General features: G+C 37.3%; 1 protein-coding gene across 4 annotated transcripts in view; it reads left to right on the forward strand.

Annotated features, from left to right (window-relative positions):
* Nucleotides 1-22,159, forward strand: part of UNC13C (unc-13 homolog C) — a 543,682-nt gene that overhangs the window by 362,992 nt on the left and 158,531 nt on the right. For all 4 annotated transcript variants that reach the window (XM_053928749.1, XM_053928748.1, XM_053928751.1 and 1 more), the window contains one exon: nt 4,180-4,265. In XM_053928749.1, the coding sequence (XP_053784724.1) occupies nt 4,180-4,265 (86 nt within the window). The remainder of the gene's footprint in view (nt 1-4,179; nt 4,266-22,159) is intronic.

Consider the following 22,159-nt stretch of genomic DNA (forward strand, 5'->3'; position numbering starts at 1 on the left):
ATTAGCTTCCACTTATAGGTGAGATCATATGATATTTGCTTTTCACTGCCTGGTTCATTTCACTTAGCATAATGCTCTCCAGTTCCATCCATGCTGTCGCAAAGGGTAGGAACTCCTTTCTTTCTGCTGTGTAGTATTCTGTTGTGTAAATGTATCACAGTTTTTTTTAATGTCAAATTTTATTTTTTTTATTTTTTAATTGATGTTCGAGTATAGTTGTCTCCATTTTCCCCCCACCACTCCACCCCACCCCAGCCCAGCCATCCCCACCTCCCACCCTTGATCCTACCGTCATTGGCTTTGTCCATGTGTCCTTTGTACATGTTCCTTGACAACCCTTCCCCCTTTTCCCCACATTATCCCCTCCTACCTCCCCTCTGGTTACTGTCAGTTTGTCTTATACCACAGTTTTTTGATCCATTCATTTACTGATGGACACTTAGGTTGCTTCTAGCACTTGGCTATTGTAAATTGTGCTGCTATGAACATTGGGGTGCATAGGTTCTTTTGAATTGCTGTTTCAAGATCCTTAGGGTATAATTCCAGCAGTGGAATTGCCAGGTCAAAAGGCAGTTCCATTTTTAGTTTTCTGAGGAAATTCCCTACTGTTTTCCACAGTGGCGGCACCAGTCTGCATTCCCACCAACAGGGTTCCCTTTTCTCCACAACCTCACCAGCACTTGTTTCTTGATTTGGTTACAGTGGCCATTCTGACCAATGTGAAGTGGTATCTCATTGTGGTTTTAATTTGTATTTCTGATGGCTAGTAATGCTGAGCATCCTTTCATATGACTCTGGACCCTCTGTATGTCCTCCTTGGAGAAGTGTCTGTTGACGTCCTTAGCCCATTTTTTAATTGGGTTGTTTGCCTTCCTGGAGTGGAGTTGTGTGGTTCTTTATCTATTTTGGAGATCAGACCCTTGTCCTGTGTATCATTGGCAAATATATTGTCCCATACAGTTGGTTTCCTTTTCATTTTACTGATGTTTTCTTTAGCCATGCAGAAGCTTTTTATTTTGATGAAGTCCCATTTGTTTGTTCTTTCCTTTATATCCCTTGCTCTTGGGGACATATCGGTGAAAATATTGCTGCATGGAATATCTGAGATTTTCCTGCCTGTGTTTTCCGTCTAGGACTCTTACAGTGTCACAACTTATATTCAAATCTTTTATTCATCTTTTTCTTTTTAAGATTTTATGTATTTATTTTTATAGGGGAAGAGAGGGAAAAAGAGAGGGAGAGGAACATCAATATGTGGTTGCTTCTCACACACCCTCTACTGGGGACCTGGCCCGCAACCGAGGCATGTGCCCTGACTGGGAATCCAACCTGTGACCCTTTGATTCACAGGTCGGCACTCAACCACTGAGCCACTCCAGCCATGGCTAAGTCTTTTATCCATCTTAAATTTATTTTTGTGTATGGTGTAAGCTGGTGGTTGAGTTTCATTTTTTTGCATGTAGCTCTCCAGATCTCCCAACACCATTTCTTGAAGAGGTTATTTTTACTCCATTTTATGCTTCTGCCCCCTTTGTTGAATACTCATTGACCATAGAGATCTGGGTTTATTTCTGGGCTCTCTATTCTGTTCCATTGATCTATGTGTCTTCTTATGCCAGTACCAGCGTGTTTTGATTACAGTGGCCTTGTAATATAGTTTGATATCATATATTATCATCGATCCTACTTTGTTCTTTCTCAAAATTGCTGCAGCTATTCAGGGTCATTTATGGTTCCATATAAATTTTGGAAATGTTTGTTCTATATCTGTGAAATATGTCATTGATATTTAATAGGGATTGCACTAAATCTATAAATTGCTTTGGGTAGTATGGACATTTTGGTATTAATTCTTCCAGTCCATGAACATGGTATATGCTTCCATTATTTGTGTGTTCCTTAATTAAACTGTAGGTTTTTATAAATTCTCTCTGTAAGATTAAAAAAGTTCCTTTTAGGGCTTTTTAAAAAAATCATAAATGTATGTTGATGTTTGTAAAATACCTGCATCTATTGAAATGGTAAAGTTTTTATCTTTAGTCTTTCAATATGATAAATGGCATGAATTTATTTTGAATGTTGAACCAAAATTGCATTTTTGTGATAAAACTCTCTTTGTTATGTTGTATTGGGCTGACCAAAGAGCCTCATGTTTTTTCCATAAAGTAAAAGACACATTTTTTTGTTTTCACCAATAACTTTATTGATTTGGATATTTTGAGTATGTCTGCTATCTCCCACTATTGATTTCTAGTGGGTAGAGGCCAGAGGTGCTGCTAAACATCGATGCATAAGACAGCCCCACAGCGAAGAATTATTTGGCCAAATGTCAATAGTACCAAAAAACTTTGCAAACCACTTTTGACACGTTCGATCAGTCATAGCACCTTCTCTGTATACTGCACAAATCTTTATTTGTATTTCAGTTGCATTTTTACCTTTCTTGAAATAATAAAGCATAATATGCCAAAAATGTTGTGCCTCTTCTTCCATCTGCAGTATTAAAATGACTGCATAAAATTCACCAATTTTGATAAGTTTTATAAAATGCATGCTGATATGACAGCTTTCACAATATAATGTAGCAAAATTGTTTGAAATGAAGTTAAAGACAACAAAGCACTACTAGAGTCATCTTATGGAAAAAACTAAATGAATATTTAGGCCAACCCAGTAGTATCCTTTTTTATATATTACAGGATTGAATTTGCCATTTAATGTTTTTGTTTGGGTTTTGTTTTTTTTTTTTTGTATCAGGGCACGGTAAAGTGAATATATATGTTCTCACTTTATTCTTGATTCAAAAAATTTAAATTGATAAATTTGCTGACTTTATGAGCTTAAACTATTCTTTCAATTACAATTTTGTTATATATATTACATAAAAATTAATATACTATAAATTGTGTGATATTAGTAGCTATCCACAAAGAAAACTTTTGAAATAAATCACTTGCCCAAGGTTATTTTTATATCAGAGTAAAATTTATTGTTGAAAACTAATTTTGTATAATTTAGGTTATATTAATTTTTTTATCATAGACCATTTGAGTGTAAATACTTGTAAATATTTACAAGTATACATCTATTACAAATAAATGTACATCTACAATTGTTTTAAAATATCAATCAACATTATTAGCTAAATTGATAGATAGCAGTTAGTAAGGGATATTTGATGAAATAGCTCTTGCTCTTGGTAGAGAATTGGACTACAATGTTTCATGTAGCATCAATGGTCTTTTCTTATTTGAGGTCATGTTGAGGTCATATTTCCTTAGGTAACACTTTCTATCCCATTCAAAATGGTATTACTCGTTTTTTAATTTGGACTAAAAATATAAATGAATCTGAGAGCTGTTTTTTCCTTAATATATATGTTGTGTGTGCATGTATATATACACATATATGCATGTATTATACATGTGTATATAGTATATATACACATGCATTATATATATAGTATATATGTGTTAGAAAAGACAATATATAAGACTGACAAGTCTTATATATTGGCATGAAGTGAGTGTGCACAAGGCAATGAAAAGACTTGGTTATTATATTCAATGGGCTCATATTATGAGGAGCCTTAGTACAAGATTAAAACACATACAAGCAGTGTACCTACTCAGCAGCAGCAGGAATATTGTCTTTAGCCGAAGCTTGTTTAATCTAAAACACAGACCTGCCTAGGATCTGCAGTCCTGGTTAATGGTGCATCATTAATAGAGAATGAAAGCACTCAACTTGCTTCAAGGAAAATCGCTAACAGATGAGGTGTGGTTTTTTGGTATTGTATGGTATCTGCTACTCAGATTTGTCTGATATGCCTTCAAAATTGAGACGTATGAAGGTAGAGTGTACAATAAAACTGAAGAGGCCCTTCAGGCACAAACAAACACATTCTAGGACATCCACTGGGAGCTACAGGCACCGTGACATTGGCACTGATTGACCTACGGCAGTCTATCCTCCTGACTCCCAGCATGTTATGTCGCCACATTCTAGTGTGCATTTTCTCTCTGCCTAGAAAAGTTCATACAGAGAAATCACAGAAATGAAAACATTTATGATCTACATAATAATTACAGGGCGTATATGCAATGTGAGGTATTTGGGGGGGGGTGCTAAGGCACACTCTTCTTTTGGGTACACTAATACATATGTGTTTGTTTTTAGGTTTCCTCAAGAACTGAACATGGGGAAAATAAGTGCTGAAATTATGTGGACCCTTTTTGCTCAGGATATGAAATATGCACTAGAAGGTAATTACAAGTATCTACTCTTATTAAAACACCTATTTTAGTTAAATAATGATTTTATGTTCTTGGTTTTAAATGTAAGGAATTGATGGATTTAAATTTATTGTTTCATGTGGTAGTTCTATTTTTAATTTGGTGAAGAGCCTTTAGAGTGTTTTCCATAACGGCTGCACCTATGTACAGTCCCAAAAAAGGGTGCACAGGAGCTCCCTTCCCTCCGTGTGCTGCCCAGCACTGGTGGATTTATTGACGATAGACATCCTGACAGGTGCTCGGTGATGTCTCCGTGTGATCTTAATTTGTGTCTTCCTGATCATTAGCGATATTGACCATCTTTTCATATGTCTTTTGGCCATCCATGTGTCCTCACTGAAGAAATGTCTATTCACATTTTCTGGCCATTTTTAAATCAGATGTTTTTGGTAATAAGTTGTGTCAGTTCTTTATATGTTTTGGATGTTTTGCCTTTATTGGACGTATCATCATGAGAAAAACACTGTTGTGAACAATTTAGTTCTAAAACACATTTCCACATTGTAGGAAGATAAATTTCTCAAAGTATTTAAAAGCAGTAAGACGTGTCAAATGGTCAAAGTTAGAGGATCATGGTGAATAATGCTCAGATGCGAGACTACTTTATGGCAGTTTATCTACTAAAGCAGGCCATATTGAGAGTTTGGATGAGAGTATGAATCCAGATATTCATCTGCATGAGTTGGGGAAAGATATATATCCAAGGCTAGGCAGGTTAAAATCTGTCCGGAGCTTACACAAGTACAACAGCAAGGCTCTCCACCAGAAACTTCACTTCAAATGAATCCAAATCATACAATATAAAGCAAAGGAGATACAGCTCTGAGTTTAAAAAGTCTATAAATATTCTATGAGCACTCAATATTTACAGTTAAAGACAGAACCGTAAACCAGTTTATGGTTTCTGTCCTCTAGGAACTTATGGTCCAGCAGAAAATTGTCTTTGCACTTATTCAATGTATACTGAGCCCTGAGAAGCTAAATTCACATTACTACACTCTGTGGAGGATACAACAAACCAGAAAACTGTGGTCCCTGGCCACAGGATTATGGAGAACAGCCACACGTATGCGATAGGGGGTGAGCAGGGCTGATGGCAATGGAGTGTCTGGAGGAGAGGCACCTGAATCAGACTTGACTCAAGGGGACAAGGCAGCTTTCTAGGGGAACTTGCTTGGGGGAAGTGTTATATTGACAGAGACCTGAAGTATAAGTAGTAGTGAGTTTGGGGAAGAGATAAGCAAGAACCCTTTCTGTCTTGTCCTAGTAAAGGACAGAGCATTAGCATTGGAGTGAGTGAAAGGTGAATTTGAGAATAGAGAGCTCAGCAGCCCTGACCGGCCAGAAGCAGCAAGGGGCGAGGTGAGCCTGGGGAAATTGACAGGCACCGATGTTGCAGGGCCTTGTAGTTTGCAGTGAAGAGTGTGAGTCTCTGCTTAGAGAAAGGAGGGACTATGAAGGGACTTCACCAGAGACATGTCTTTCCAGATTAGCAATTTAGAAAAAGCATTTTGACTCAGTATGGAAAATAGATTAATGGGGAAAGACTGGTTCAGACTTTGTGCTCCTTGTGCCACTATTTTTTAGCATTGCTAAAATGTGAGCTTGTTTCTAGGGCACACAGAAGGAACGTACAGAAGTTTTCCTCATTTGAAAAGAAAGGTACACAGTAGATTATAGTATCTACTATTCTGGTAAAATCTGGGTCTACCAACCCACAAACAGAGAGGTTTGTCTGATTCTTAAGATTACAGCAGAACTTCTCAGAGGGGCAAACTCCACATTCTGCAATGAAGTGTTCCTTTTCTGTTGTTTGAATCAGTCCTGCTTTTTCTCTACCCCTATCTCTGCCTCTTACCAACCACATCCTTTTATACCACTCTACTCTGATTTTTTCTTCAGAATCCAGCAAGTCTTTTAAGCCAGATAGGAACAACCAGTCCACTAGGCCAGTGAATTTCTTCAGAGAGCATTTACTCCCTTGGTCCTATCCCCTGCACTCCCCTGCCCTCCTCCAATGTCTGTCAGGCATCTCATAATGTATAGGGTCAATGCAGAAGTCTAAATCTCCGCTGTCAAAACCTGCTTCTTCCCTCTGCCTGCCACACTTCCCTGCTGCAATTATTGACACCATGATTCATGCAGTTACTTAAGTCAGACATGTAGGGTCATGGATTCCTTTATTTTCCCCGGCTCACTAAGTTTATTCCAGCTCCGAGCTTTACGCCAGGTGGTCTACTGCCTGGACTTCTCTTCTGCCAGTCTTCACAAGCAGCTTGTAGGGCTCAGCTTCATGTCACCTTCTCAGGATCTAAAGCCATTCCCAGGAATAACCTTAATTGAATCCTTAGTGACTGATTACTACTTTTTATTTACTCTCTATGTGTTTATCTCGTTTATCAAATATTTCTAATCTGTCTTCTCACCACAATGTAAATTTTGCCTATGACTTTTACGAACATATCTATATTGACTAGAACAATGCCTAAGACATAGAAGCTACTCAGTATTGAATAAAAAGTTTACCAGGTGATTCCAATTCAGTGGAGTAGTGAAACAGGCAATGGAGAAGACTTCACTTTGGGCTGCTTTTGTTATGTGATCTTGGGAATCTTCCAAGAGGTCATTGTCCTCACCTGTAAATTTGAAGGTTAACATTGTGTCATTGAGCTAGGCTGTGCCCACGCTTCTGAGAAAACCGACTGTTTGGAACTATTCCACGATAATCTGTGCTGGTGCTCATTTTGTCCGAGCAGGACCTATATCTTTGCTTACATAGTAACAGGTGTGCAAATACTGGATGTTTTATGTTACCTTTACTTGTAAAAATATGTATTAATTTAAGTGTAATATTTATGTTAGAAATGTAAAGCTCAAACATTTAATATTTGAGACAACAGTGAAATTAGAAATGCCTCATTTAAAGAATCTGTAATAGGTCAGATGCTTATTGATTATAGACTAATAATTTTGTGCAATATAATCTTGTCCAAAATACTGAGATTATATCATCAAAAATCAGGTTCAAGATCAATGGTAATTAATAATTTTGTGATCAATTGCTAAATTAATTAAATTAATAATAATTAATAATTGATAATAAATTAATAATAAATTGGTAATTGATAATTAAACTATCTTATCTTTTTTGGAGACAAGAATCTCCTCCTTAAGAATTTTTTGATTAGTATGACTTTCAAATAGCAGTTTTCATATTTAACTTATATACCATACAGTTCACCTACATCTGCACATTCACACACATTTTCAGGAAGTCGTGTCAGGCAGTACCTTGGACGGCAGCTCATGGTTTATGGATCGTCTTCCACAGATGAGAGGGCTTTTGAGTGCAAGGATTGTATTTGTCATCTTTGTATTCACTGAATCTTAGTAGAAACTCAGTATGTGCTTGTTTATATGAATCGAATTGCAAATGTGACAACCCAATACAAGAACCTTGGAGACAAGGCCTGAACACTTGCCATGTTCAATTGTCAGATGTGTAGTATTGCAAGTCGGGAGGCAGCAAGAGCTCTGACTCTGGGAAAACCCACTTTCAGAAAGCTTTTGTCACTTTGAGGTGCACAGCGTTGGACAATTAATGTATAACCTCTCCAAACTTTGGTTTTCTTTCCTATAAAAAAGCGCTAAACTTCCCAGGTTGGTGTGAGTATCACCTGACACATTTATTGTGCTTTGCAAACTCTAAAGCGCTATACTAAATGGGAGGAGAACATTGTTTTATTAAGTAAGGGAAGAACATTCTGTCAGTTTCAAAACAGTCTACTTTAGGGGTCATTTAAAGTTTAAACCCCTAGGAGAGTGTTCACAAATGCATGTGAATCTGTTCACTACCTCTCCCTCCTTCTCTTTCACCCTTTCAATCTAATAGTTGGCTTCAATAAATATACTGTACCATGTTTAAAAATGTGGCATGCATAATTATTAAAGAAAATGAAGACTCAGAGTACCTCACAGAGTGGAGGGCATATTCTTAAAAACACTCCTCTGGCAGGCTCTTTTGCGTTCTTACTATCTGTTTTCCTGCATGTTGTTAAAATTACTTGATGGTGGAGTAGTGCTTCAGGCTATTGACCTAGAAAGACCCTGTGTTGTTATTATATAGTTTGAGCTACAAAGTTCATTTAGTGATTAAAGTATCTGATGAAGTCAAATCCATGGACAACAGCCCAGATAGAATTTATGGACTTGCAGATGTTTGATGCAGCTCTTTGCATTTCTTCATGAACTCAGCAGCTGCTACAAAAGAAATAATCTAATTTGAAGAATGAAACATCATTTCCCCAACTTTACTGTCTGCATGAGACAGCTTGTTTTGTTTATACTTTTCCCATGAATCACCTTGCAAGCTTAATAAACAGTAATTGATCTGATCACTATGGTGAAAACTTCTTGAATAAAACCAGAATAAATTACTTTACAGATTTTTTTAAAAAGATGTACACTGTATGGAAAAAGAGAGTATAGAAATTTTTAAAAGGTTCACATTAAATGTTTTATAGTAAAATAAAGTTGGTTATGCAGAATATTTTTTCAAAGAATGCATTTTCGGCACTTCAGTCTGCTCTGGCAGGTACAAACATGGGCCTCGCAGTAATTTAGACCTAGGTTTAAGGTCAGACTCTGCTGTTTTCCATTTACATTTTAGCTATGATTTTGGAGAATTTATGAAACAGTCATTAAGCCTCAATTTCAACATCAGCAAAAGAGGTACAAAAATACCTACTCTATACAGTTACTGTAAGGAGAAAGAAAGACACAGACAGATATGAGGGGAGATAGTTTCCTAGCACATAATGGCTAGTGTTTGTTGAGTATTTATTATGACAATTTTGAGGATTATAATTTAGTAAACAAGAACTTGGAAGCAACTTACAATACCATTAAGATGTCTAGATGCCTATAAGTGACCGAAATGTTTAATTGCCAATTCCAGTTGACTGCAGATATTGCATTTGTCACCTGGGCATCCACAGAACTTCATTGCCTGCCAATTCTTAAGTCAGGCCATTGCCGTTCAGGGCACTCACTGTGTAACACACAACCGTCTTCGCAGTCTTTATTAGGAGCAAACCTCGCTAGGCCTCAAGACAGCAGCCAGATGATGAATTGGATCCACAAAGATTTAGATGGTTTCTACCTAATAATTCTGTAAAAGAGTGCTTGGGAATCCTTAAAACACTGATTTTTAAGTTGGGGTTTGTGGTGGGGCTTCAAGTCGTGTTCTGAAATTGCATCTACCTTTAGGGGTGGGTGCAATGGGAAAGGGGAGTCTGAGGCATTTTCCAGGTTCTCAGATACATTTTGAAGAGACAAACAAAAGTCACATAAAAATGAGTTAAAAATGATTGTTTTGCTTAAGTAACTTAGGCAGAGATAGAATTGATTATAATATGCAAAACACAATCATATTAAACCTGGTATCAGTGAAGTCTCCCAGGTCAGTGCTCCTCAAACTTCAGTGGGCTCACTGGTGGTCTGGGACTCTTGGTAGAAGGCAGATCTGAGTGAGTACATCTGTGTGGGTGTGTGCCGGGGGGTGATGGTCTTTGTTTCTGACAAACTGTGAGATGATGCTCAGGCAGCTGGTTGGCATACTACACACTAAGCAGCAGCAAGCCTTTAATTTAACACTGTTGTTAACGTAATGTATTAGTTCTGGACTCTGAATCTTTTTATCGCAGATCTGCCATCTGCTGCTTAGTTATGTTGGACCTCACCAGTATGCGAAGATTCTCAGACTGCAAAATTCCCTTGTAATTTTTCCTCATCTCATCGTCCCAATAAGCACAACTGTTGCTATTAACTTTGCTCTCACAGTTTTTATGCACTATCTTCTCTTGACTTACAAATTTGAATATTTACATATCACATACCTTCAGATAGTTCTTTACACTCCTCATACATATTTTTAGGCCCTTGTTTCAAAGAAGTGTGTTCTCTTTCTATTGCTCTTCACCCAGACAGGTCTCAGGCCACCCCGTGTACTTAAGATCATTGCCCTTGACTTGCAGCCACAAAGACAACAAGAACACAAAGTCATGGTCACATCTCTCCTGATCTTGCTGACTACCTTGACTGTGCCAGAAGAACTGACTTTTTGTCCCCTGAGTTCCTCTAGCTTCACTTAGCATATTCTCATACTTAACATCTTTCTGGCCTACCTCGTATTTGCTCCATTTCACACCTCTCATCTTTTTGGTCTACCTATCAGCAATTTTCTGCTGACTGTTAAGTCCATACTCATAAACCACTGGTTGTCATTTATCTAGATCCTCATTACTTGGTGGAAAAGATTGGATTCTGACTAATAAATACAATGAGTAAAAAGCTCCCTGAGAATAACCAATTTCTTTTCTCCTATTTCTTACTTTCAATCTTTTTTCACTTTACCAGAATGATAGCCATTAAAATTAAGCCTCTGTTCCTTCAGAGACGGTGGATGGAGCAGAGATGCATAGTGCAGTGTTGCGGACCTGTCTGCCCTCCTTTTCTTACAGCAGCATTTCCATCCTGCTCAGTGTTTCTCCCCTGTTCCAACATACCTCAGAGGTACAGAAACTCCCATGAGTAACAAGGATGTTGATGTTTCTTAACCAAGAGAGGGGGCAGATGGCTTTCCCCCATCCTGTAGAGAATCATCAGCATTACTCTTGTCCAGAAACAAAATAGTATTGAAAGACTCAAAGAAATAACACAATACTTATGTATGAAACACTAGCTTTTAATGGATAATGTCTTATACCTGAAAAAAATACTATTCTGTTTGCCACATGATTAATAAGTCATTTTCCTAGTCTTAATGTTATTTGCTAAGATTTAGGTATTTTGGCCTTGACTATTAGAATATCACAGAAATAGTTAAACATGACTTCAGTAAACTTCCACATTCCTGATATTATAAAATAGTATCACAATGAATCCAATGGCCTAAGCTAAAAATTGGGAAGTCATGGTTGACTTCTTTCTCTCCTCAGCATCCAATTAGCAAACCTGTGCTACAAGCTCTGTATCTGAAACTTTTCTAAATAATGTTCTTCCTGTGTTCTTATGGCTGTCCTTGGTCAGACATGTCCTCTTTCCTGCTTCCACCTTCAGTGATACAGTTCTTTCTTTGGAGATACTTCCCTGGCCACTGGATAGAGTCCCAATTTCTTAGCATAACCTGGACTAGTACCCTACTCTCCTTTCTGTACCTCACTTTAGCCCTAGTGCTAATACTGTTCCCATACACATACTATATCTCCTAGCTACACCCAACTATTTAACATTTCCCTGAAATCCTTACATAAGTTTCTGCCTCAGGAAATTGTGCATTATCCCCCCAGCTCCAACCAAACTTTTCCTTACTTGCCATTCCTAGCAAAGACATGTTTTCTTCAAAGTCCAATTCAAATGTTACTTCATCTGTTAAGTTACCCCTGAGATTCTCGAAGAGAGAAATAAGTACTTCTTCCCTATTCGCCCATAATACTTCTATTAGAACATTGTCCTAGTATTGTACTTCACAAATAAAAATGCATTTCTCACAATACCTCATCTTTGTATGAATCTCCCCACTCTCTCCCCTTTCTCCAACACTGAACAGAAAGTGTTATAAACCAACGACTGCCTGCATGAATACAAGCCTGTATATACAAATAAGAAAAAGTATAGATAGAGGTTCCATTCCCAAATTCTAATTTCCAGTCACAGTTCAACACAAGCACACAAAACGGAGGCAATCATTCATACAAAGGAGAAAATTAGTCAAAGTATGTAGTTTTTAACAACTATGTTGTGGTTGTAGCAGCTCTAAGAAGTGTTTAATAATCATACATGTAAAAAAAACCCTAAACACCTTTTATTTACCCACAGAAACTTGTGTGTCTGTTGCTTGGGTGCTATAACAAAAGACGGTAGGTTGACAATGAAGTGCCAGCTGTATACTTCCTTGGGAAATTATGAAACAGCTCTTCCAGTCACACCCTGTTCATCAGCCCCTACCTTCCTTTTTGTAACATTCCATTAATTTTTTACTAACATATTTTTACACAAAATTCCAAGTCTAGATCAATGGACAACAAAAGAAAACAAAACTAAAACCAATGGTTACTAATTCTTAATGCTTATTACTGCCAGAAGAGTAGTTCTATGCATTTAAATGTTTGCTGGCGGGGTCACATGAATCAACCCACAAACTGAAATATGATGTCTGGATTAATATATCAATTTAGATGAGACTGTTTATTTGAGAAATTGTATGTTATATTAGCTCTCCCTCCCTGCATATAAAGGCAAGAACAAAATGTATTTACTGGTACTTCTTAAGTTTTCCTGACTCACTAGGCCAGTGGTTCTCAAAATGTGGTGCCCAGACCAGCGGCATCAGCATCATCTATGAAGATGTTAGAAATGCAAGTACTTGGGTCTCACCCCAAAACTACTGACTCAGACTGGAGCCCAGCAATCCTTTTAACATGATCTCCAGGTGATTCTGATGTATGCTGAAGTGTGAGAACTACTATAATCCGGAGACTATATAATCAGCACAGTGCCTTCTTCCATTGTTGTTTGGAACATACAACAACTTTTTAAGACATTTGAGTGTCAGAAGTATGTCCCTTACAATGAAAGTTAAAGTGAAGGAGCTGGCATGGATGTACTAACCATGTAAGAACAAACCAGGAAAGGAATAAAATCATCAAGGAAAAATAAGTTAAAGAAGCAAATCAATTGTAACTATCATTTTTTTTTAATTAAGAGAATAAGCAAAGAATTAAAATAATAATACAGAAAAAGAAGAAGATTAAAAATAATTCCCAAGGAAAAATAGAGAGGAAGGGGGATGAACTAGGGGATTCCAAGTTTATTAACATGAAACTCAGTGGAAGAAAAATGACAAGAAAAATATTAGTGACTCAGCCAGGCAGGCATTACCAGCCTTATGTTATGAAAAGTCCATGGAGTACTCACTAACACAGAGGAAAATAAACCTCTATTCCAAAAGAATGAAAAAATTGCTTATTTTATTTAATCTTTTATTTAAAAGAAAAATAGAATCACATACCGCATTTATGTCGAGTCATTTTTCATTTTTTGCCTTAGAGTCAAATTCCAACAGGGGCATATAAATTTCCTCTAATGTTCACATCTTTCATTGTCTTTAATATTTTGAATAGAACAAAAGCCAATGCATTTTGAAACAGTTAATGCTTTTTTTTGTACCATGGTGTTACAAAAGCCAAATATTAGAGTAGTTGGGTAATTAGCTTTACCATTTATTTATGTTTTATTGATTTTATCAGTGTGACATTAACTGGGGATTTTGGTAAAACTTTGCATAACAATGTTTTCCATATTTAACTGCTCAGCATGCTTTTATTGTATTATTTTCCATATGCACAACTGTAAACCTACTTTGGCTTGCCCTGTGTTTTACAAAGTGAAAGCTTTTGTTGCTTTTAAGTAGGATGGATGGTCATACTGGTGACAATCTCAGTTTTATGATATGAGTTCTTTGCAGGAGTTGACTGCGTCGACCATGTTCATTCCTTAATATAAGCCTGGTGTGTGTAGTTGCTCAATAAATAATCATTGAATGAACATCCAATCTCACCAAAAAAAATGTGTATATAAATGCACATGTGTGAGTTCGCTATATAATTCAGAATGATTCTCATCTTGATGAGAGCCAGGGATTGCACACTGTGCATACAGGTTTTCCAGTACATTCTATATGACAGTACGTTGTTCATCAGTTTGTCTGTGTTGGTACCTGGATAACAGCGTAGTAAAGCTTCAGTTCAACAGATGCCTTTCCCCGGATAAACCTTAGTGATTCAATCTTAGCCAAAAGCTTCCAAATATGTAACAACCTATTTTACATTAGCAGGCACAGCACACAAAACATATGGTGAAATTCTACTTTCATAAGACAGTGCCAAATTTTAGCCATCAAATAAATTTCCAAACTGGTTTAAAAAAAAAAAAAACAGTTGTCAAGCTATATAATCAGAAGTCTAAAGACATTCTCCTAAGTCCCCCATAGCATTTAAGGGGGAATTAGAGATCACTGAGAGTAAATCATGAAACCCAGGGCAACACCAAGTAGACACATGTGCGCTGGCCCCACTTTCCTCTGCTTGTTCTGCTTTTTTCTTCCTACTTCCTAGCCTCCCCCCGTCTTCTTTATCATCTTCTTGAACCCTGGGTATTCTCAGGACTTCACAGCAGATTGCATACACTAAGGTGATTGGAACATCTTGGTTATCCTTTCCAAAAGATCCAAAATCAAAATAAGGAAGAAAAAGTATTAAAATTAAAAATCAGGGGGGTGGAGATGGCAAATTAGTCCTGCTTACACTGGTGAGCTGGAAGTGGCCATGCAGGCACAAACATAAAAGGAAGTCAAGTGAAACTAAAATGAAGCTTATTATCCACTGCTAAACATGCTGTTTTGCAGACATTAAGGGACTCCTACCTCCTTTCATCGTTACTCTGAAGGAAAGCATCCGTGTTAATTTAAATGACCTAAATGGGAAGCAGGGAGCCCTTTCACTCCTACAATAAATGCATTTCTCGGTTTCCTCCTCTCTGGCTGTGCCTTCCCCCAGTCGGACAGTTAGGCTGAAACTACTTGTTTTGTATTTTTGGAGCAGACAAAGAGGATAAGTTGTGTGTGCAATTAATCCAGAACATGCCGACTAAAATATTTGGCTTCTAAATAACAGGAAAGAAAAATGGGCATTCAGGATGGTTTGTAATGCTATTATTCATCTTAACACTTAACCACCCACTAACTCACCTTATAATCTATTTCGGTAAAAGATAATTAAAATATGTTGACCCTAGTAATATATTGTGTTCCTTTGATAGAAATTAGTATACCAAAGCAGGATGTAATTAACTGGTCAGCCACTTTCTGTGGGTCCTCCAATTTCCAACTCAAAGTAATTGCATGGCAAAAGCAGGCCTAAGCTAACTCAGACTATGGATGTGGTCTCTCTAGCAGTAGAAGCAAATCCATTTGTCAAACACACCCCATGTGTGTTCTAAAGTTAAGTTCAATGGTTTTTAATGCTCTCTTCCCACAGCAATCTACTTTAGCAACATATCAGGTAAATGGAAATAATTTTCTTAAATGACAAGTGTAATTAGAACCAAGAGATGGAGGATTGTCTATTCACACATTTTACATTTTCTTATGGCTAGTACATAAATAGCACATCAAAGTCTTCATGGTCATTTTCGCTTTGCCCAAACTCAGGCTTTAACAAAATATACGAGTGGTATCTCACATAAGTCTGTTATTTATTTGGTTTTAAAATAAAGGACAACAATGGACCCTGACTGTTCAAGGGTTTAGATAGGCAACCTGGCCAACCATGTCCCTAAAAAACACTGAGCTTTGTCCCATTTTCTAAGATTGTATCAGAATTTCAATTCTTCATTGACTCATTCAGGGCCCCTGTTGTCAGGAGCATAGCTGGCCTCTAACTGTTGAGCTCAGTACAGCTCAAGGGTCCTGTGACTTTTTCTCTCTCCATTTCTATGGATGGCAGGTTCTGGGTTGGGGTCTCTTGTGAGGTTGCAGTTGCTGAACCTTGAAGAGATGGAGGATCCGCTTCTCAGGTGACTCACTCACAAGGCTGCCAAATCTTTGTGGGCTGTGCGGGGGAGGCCTTAGTTCTTCCCAGGGTGGACCTGTCCACAGGCTGCTTGACCGTCCTCATGGTGTGGTACCTGGCTTCTCCCAGAGTTAGCAATGCAAGAAAAAAAGAGCAAAAGCTACGTCTTTTATGATCCAGCCTGGGAAGTTACACTCTCTCACTTCCTCAATATCTTCTTGGTCACACAGTCCTGCTTATACAGGGTCTGAGGGAGTATATGATGATGATTATGTCAATCTGAGTAATACATTGTGTTTCTTTGATAGAAATGAGTGTATCAGAGTAGGACATTATGAGCAGCATCAGAGGACATGGGATCCAAGAGGCAAGGATCATAGGTGTTATCTTGAAGTCTTGGCTAACACAATATTTACCTCTCTGGTCATTTCTTTACAATAGTGTATTTTTATATCAGGACAGGCTTTTAGTGTTTGTGTTGATTTTAAATAAAAGTGACAGTCAACATGGATAAGACCAATTTTCTTCTATTCCTTTCCTTAAGCCCCTCCCACTACTACAAAAAATAAGGTCAGCATGAACCAACTCTTGAAATTTTATGAAAAATTTATTTATAGTATGCTAGGGCTCTTGTTAGCCTTTCCTAGTCTCCTACCAAAGCTGCTCTGGGAAAGAAACCTGATTCCCTGAGAGGACACTAGCCCCACCTACTCAGGAAAAGCATTCATCCCTCTTTCTCTCTCTCCATGGCAGAGCAGTAGTTTTCAACCCCAGCTGTCCATTTGAATCACTGGGGTTAGAACCTAGACTTTTAAAAAAACACTTTCAGGCTTTTAATCTTGTTTCACCACCATCTAGTTAGCATTTATTAGGTACTGCTCTAAATGATAGGCAAATATTAACTTACTTGAACCTCAAAACAAGTCTATGAGGCAGGTACTACTATTATCCCCATTTCATAGATGAAATTGAGGCACAGGTGAAATTGAGAAACTGTTCCCCAAAGTCATACAGCAATGAGTGGAAGAGCCATATCTCCAGGGAATTCTAATATAGATCCATAATTGAGTACCACCACCCTTCATTTTAATTACATTTTGAAGGCTTTCTTTTGAGAATCTGATGAAATATGTAAGCTTTATTACCAGAAAAACCCACAAAGCATATATATAAAAACGTTTGTGTATATCATTCTAGAGATGCATATGTAAATACCCTGTAACCCATTTTAGATTTTTCCCGAGGGGTCCATGAACTGCAAGTTAACAATCTTGGCTTTCTAGAGAACTGTTTTTTCCTGGAGCAGCATCACCTGGGAAAGTGTTAGAAATGCGAATTCTCAGGCCCCACCCCAGACTGAATCAGAAACTCTGAGGATGGGATTCATCAACCCCTGCATTAACAAGACCTCCGAATGAAGCTAATACATGCTGAAGTTTGAGAACCACTTCTCTAGAAGGCTGTTGTGTAGATGCAAGTGGGTAATAGTGGATGAGCCTACCTTCGTGGTTCTGGGGAGACATCGCATTGTTCTTGGCTCACCGTCATGCGAGTAGAAATTCTTTTCTGTTAAAACCTGACTTCTTTGAAAAAGATGATCACCTAAAGGAAGTCAATCACTGGTATTCAATCAAGTAGTCATTAATGCCAGCACATATATATGTCCTGTATTCAAGAGATACTCCCTGAATGCTTGCTGTGTTAGGCTTGCAAAACTCAATACAACACACAAAATTAACAAAACAGGCATAATCATTGCTTCAAAGATCTTTTTACTCTATAATAAGCAAATAATTAAAAAATAAATGTAAAAGTATAAGTTTAATTCAGGCTATAAGTGAAAAGTGTATGTTAGACAAACATGTTAAAAATGAACCTCTAGAATTAAAACTTCTCCACCCAAACCCTATTCCTATCTTGGCCTTCTCTATTAAAAATGTTACTATTTGTGCAGTGTTTAGACATTATCTGTGATCCTTTATTTCCCTTACTGTATCACCATCCTCAGCCATACAAGACATGCAAATTCATGAGTGAATGCTACCTGTTCTACCTCCAAAACACGTCTGGCATTACATCGTTTTCTCCATCGCCACTACCTCCAATAGTTCCAGCCTCGTTCCTCCCTTGCTGTTATAGGTGTAATAGCCCCCCAAAAGTTTACACATTTCTACTTTTGTTTCCTATAACCCATTGTGTTCAGCATCCAGACTGACCTGCACAATATAACTTAGATCAAGACATGCTTTGGCTTATAAAAGTTTCAAAAAGTATTTTCCTTTTGATAAATCAAAATTCTTTTATTTTTTTTTACCATAGCTTATCTTGCAACATGCAGTGTAGGTTCTACTCATTCCTCCAACTTCATCACATCCTCTTTCTTTCTCCCTTATCTCTAGGCACACTGCCTTTAACACTGGCTCCTCAGTTAGGCCAAATTTGTCTCCAGCCCAGGGCATTCACGCTCATTCTTCTTCCACCTAAAAAGCTCAGTCCTACTCTCTGCATAGTGGGCTCTTTCCTCTCCTACAAATCTCAGTTCCCATGCCACCTCTTTTCATAGCACACCCTGCCCATCGCATCCCTCCCTGTACTCCCACAACACTGCCTTCTCCGCAAACTCTTAATTTAAGTATCAGATCATTTCATTTAGCCAAGTTAGTTGTTCACTCATTTACCAATGTTTTCTTTTTCTTGTATAATATTGTTTGTAAAAGTGTTTGGGTCACAATCCAAAGTAAAAAGTACATTTTTACAAAGACACAGTAGACACACACGCAGATATACACAAAACCAAAACCAAACTTTTATAAAAAATGGATTCTTGACAAGGATAGAGGTAATAAACTCTAAAACTTCATTGTTCATCCAATTTTTTTTTCAACTTCATATTTATTTATTTAAATTCTGGTTATAATTCACTAAATTGATTTCATGATCCAGTGATGAGTTGGGGCCAGCAGTTTAAAAACGCTGCCCTTAAACTGCAAAATGAATGGCATCGGAAACCTTGTAATTCCATGTAGGACTGAATCCTCACTCCTAGAACCTGGTAGGTAGGTAGACAATCATCTTTGAATCACTTAAAAATAGACTATGCAGTAGGTCTTAAATACCACAAAAGGACACACAGACATATTTCTACATTCATAAATTTGCCAATAACTACAGACCATACACATAATTTATATAATAATATTTGGAAATTTGACCCAATTTGGGGACTGTTTTTGCATGCCTAGTGCTTAATTTTTAAGTACCTATAATGAAAATGTTGTACTTAAGCATAATTTTTTTTCTCTTAAGACTAATTGAGACATTTCTGGCCAACTATCACATCTCTTGGGCAAGGTATTAAAAGGGAGCATTTGATATGTGAATCTGTAGTAGGTCATAATTGTCAGGGGAAAAAAAGGTAGTAAGAATGCAAGTAAGAGTAAAGTTGCATTTGCTGAGGACAAAGAAATGACTATGCATATATCAATATAATGACTTAGTAAATTATCACTTACATGAAAAGTATAAAGCTCTTCGTTTTTTCCTCTATTGGCTTACTGGTATTAATCTTTCAGCCACGTCTCATCTGGGAAAAAATAGAAGAAGAAATGAAAAAAAAAAAAGAAGTTATAAAACCTTATTTAAACGTTTCTTCCTTATTAGAGTTTTGGGGGAAAAGTTTAGAAAAATAATGAATTAAAAGTAATTGCTAAAATATGCTTAGAGAAACTCAATTTAAACAGGAAATAAAAATATTCAAATATCATGGCTTTAGGTGCTAATTGCTACACTGCCCCTGGTAGATATTATACAAAACAAAATGAATGAATGGAGTACATGAGCATTATCTAAACTACTTGACTTTAATTGTGGAACTTGCCAATTCAGTTTCATTAAATCAAATCAATCACAGCTGCAGCAATGCATGCAGCTATAGAACTGGAACCAAAGAATACAAATACTAGCACTTTTTTGTGGGGGACAATATTTTGGTCAAGAATCTTTGTCTTTGAAGAATGTCAATACCCAGTCATTGGAATTGTTTTGACAACAAAGGAACTCTGGGCTCTGGGGAGGAGATGCAGTTGATGTAAAATCAGCTTTCTAGAAACTTTCTACTAATAAGGAATCCAGTTAATCATACTTTTGCCATTTTGTTTGTTTGTTTTTTGAGACCTCCAAGGAAAGCACTGAAAGAATGACTCTAGATGGTTCTTTTGAGGGTAACTGCCATTCATATAGCCTATGAATGATATGTAGAAATGTGACCTGGTTATAACCAGAGGAGAAGGGGGAAGGCACTACCTATTGTCCCTTGCTGCTTTAGACCAGAGACTGTGAGCAGGGTAGACAACACGCACATATGCTTTACCCTGTTAAGAAACTACTGATGAGTGGGTTGCTGTGAAACCTCAGATTCATACCAGTCCCATAACAATGGGATATTTGAGATAGCAAAAAGAGCTGAATTAGGTCATAAGAAGTGGAAATGTTTAGAAGCTTAATGGAAGATGAAGACAGAAATTATACCTGATGACTGTCAGATGCCAGACAAAACAGAGTATGTTGGAGCATGGGGGACACTTAGGAAAGAGAACAGAAGAAATACTTAATGGGGAAGTTGAATACATTGTGCTGTGCTTTGGGCGGGCAGCCCTCACTGAAGTGTCATTTCCCCAAGAAATTTCAGTGCACTGTGCATCACTTGTCCTTGGAATCGTTCTTTAGGGATGCTTCAAAATGCTAATCCCGATACTGCAATGGGTCCAGCTAGAGCAGAGGATGATAATAAGCTGCACACCTGCCAGGTGCTGCGGGAAATCCCAGCTCCTTCTCTCCCAGCAGAAACCACTGCAGCATGTGAGAGAGTATGAGTGGCATTACCATACAGTTTATTCTTCTAAAAGGAGAAAGTAAATCATCTCAGAATTTGGTGCCATCACTATGATGACTGGTACAGGGTGATGGGGTAGAGGTATGTGTGAAGATTTTACAGAGGCAAAGAGAGGCAACCAACAGTACGACATTTGCAAGCAGGAAAGTTCCAAGGATAGGAGAATCAAACTCAGGTATGAGACTGAAGAAGTAGCATATCATCTCATGCTCATAAGAAAAATGGACAGGTGCAACCAAGTATGAGAGATCCTAATAGACCCAAATTCAAATGAGGCCTCGAACATTTGGTTATTCTTTTCTCAAAATTTGTAGTCCCTCTTTTGATACTGTTCAGGAGAATTTCTCTGTTACCTGAGAAGTTGGTCTGGATCAGTTTCTTTGTGTGGTGCCCTATGGAACACGAGATTAACATTCCAGAACTACTTTGGTATATATGGTTATATAATCTAAGCCCCGATATGTCTGAAAAATATCTCTCTGTTACACTTGAATGACGACTTGGCTATGTATATAATTTGAGGGTCATACTTATTTTCAGAACTCTGTAGCCACTTCTCTATTGGCTCGTGGTATTCAGGATTATAACAGAGGAGTGTAAGACCAGAATGCTTTTTCTTCTCTGTACACAATATGTTGTGGGTTTTTTAGCCTAGACACATATTAGATTTTTAAATATATTTCAAAGATTGAAGATAATGTCAAAGGATTGTTTTCATTGTGAATTTTGTCTGGTCCTCAATGGGTAACAGTTAACAGTTCTCCAGTCATATGCTCCCTTCCTTTTGTTTGGCCGCATGTATCCCAAGTCTTAAAAATCTCTTAGAGTTTCTTACATATGAATGCAATTCTTCCCTGGAGTCTACGTTCGTAAAGACTTTTGTAAGCATGAAAGAAGATAACATTCAAAGTGCTTTAGTATATTTACAAGGCTGTGCAACCATTATCATCATCTAAAATATTTTCATCATTGCAAAATTTTATACCCATTCGCAGTTACTCCGTGGATCCCTACCTCCATTGAATTTTGCACATTAAATTGGTGAACTTTGTGCTATATAAATTACACCTCAATAAAGCTGTTTTATAAAGTGATTTTTAACAGTGTCATATATTTTTAATTTTTATGATGAAAGGAGGAATTCTTTCATCATAAAAGATTCTTTTATAAACTTCCATATTTCTGTCTCATTATCTTTACATCTTAAAAATGCAATGATTTATAATCCTAACACATTGTCCATTATTTATCTCAAAACATAAGTTATTTTTCATGAGCCATAAAAGATGGTTCCGTGTAGGTAAATATGGAAGCATATAGTTACATTTAGGCTTCAAATGAGA

Source organism: Desmodus rotundus, chromosome 7 (genome assembly GCF_022682495.2).
Source record: "Desmodus rotundus isolate HL8 chromosome 7, HLdesRot8A.1, whole genome shotgun sequence".
Taxonomy (NCBI): domain Eukaryota; kingdom Metazoa; phylum Chordata; class Mammalia; order Chiroptera; family Phyllostomidae; genus Desmodus; species Desmodus rotundus.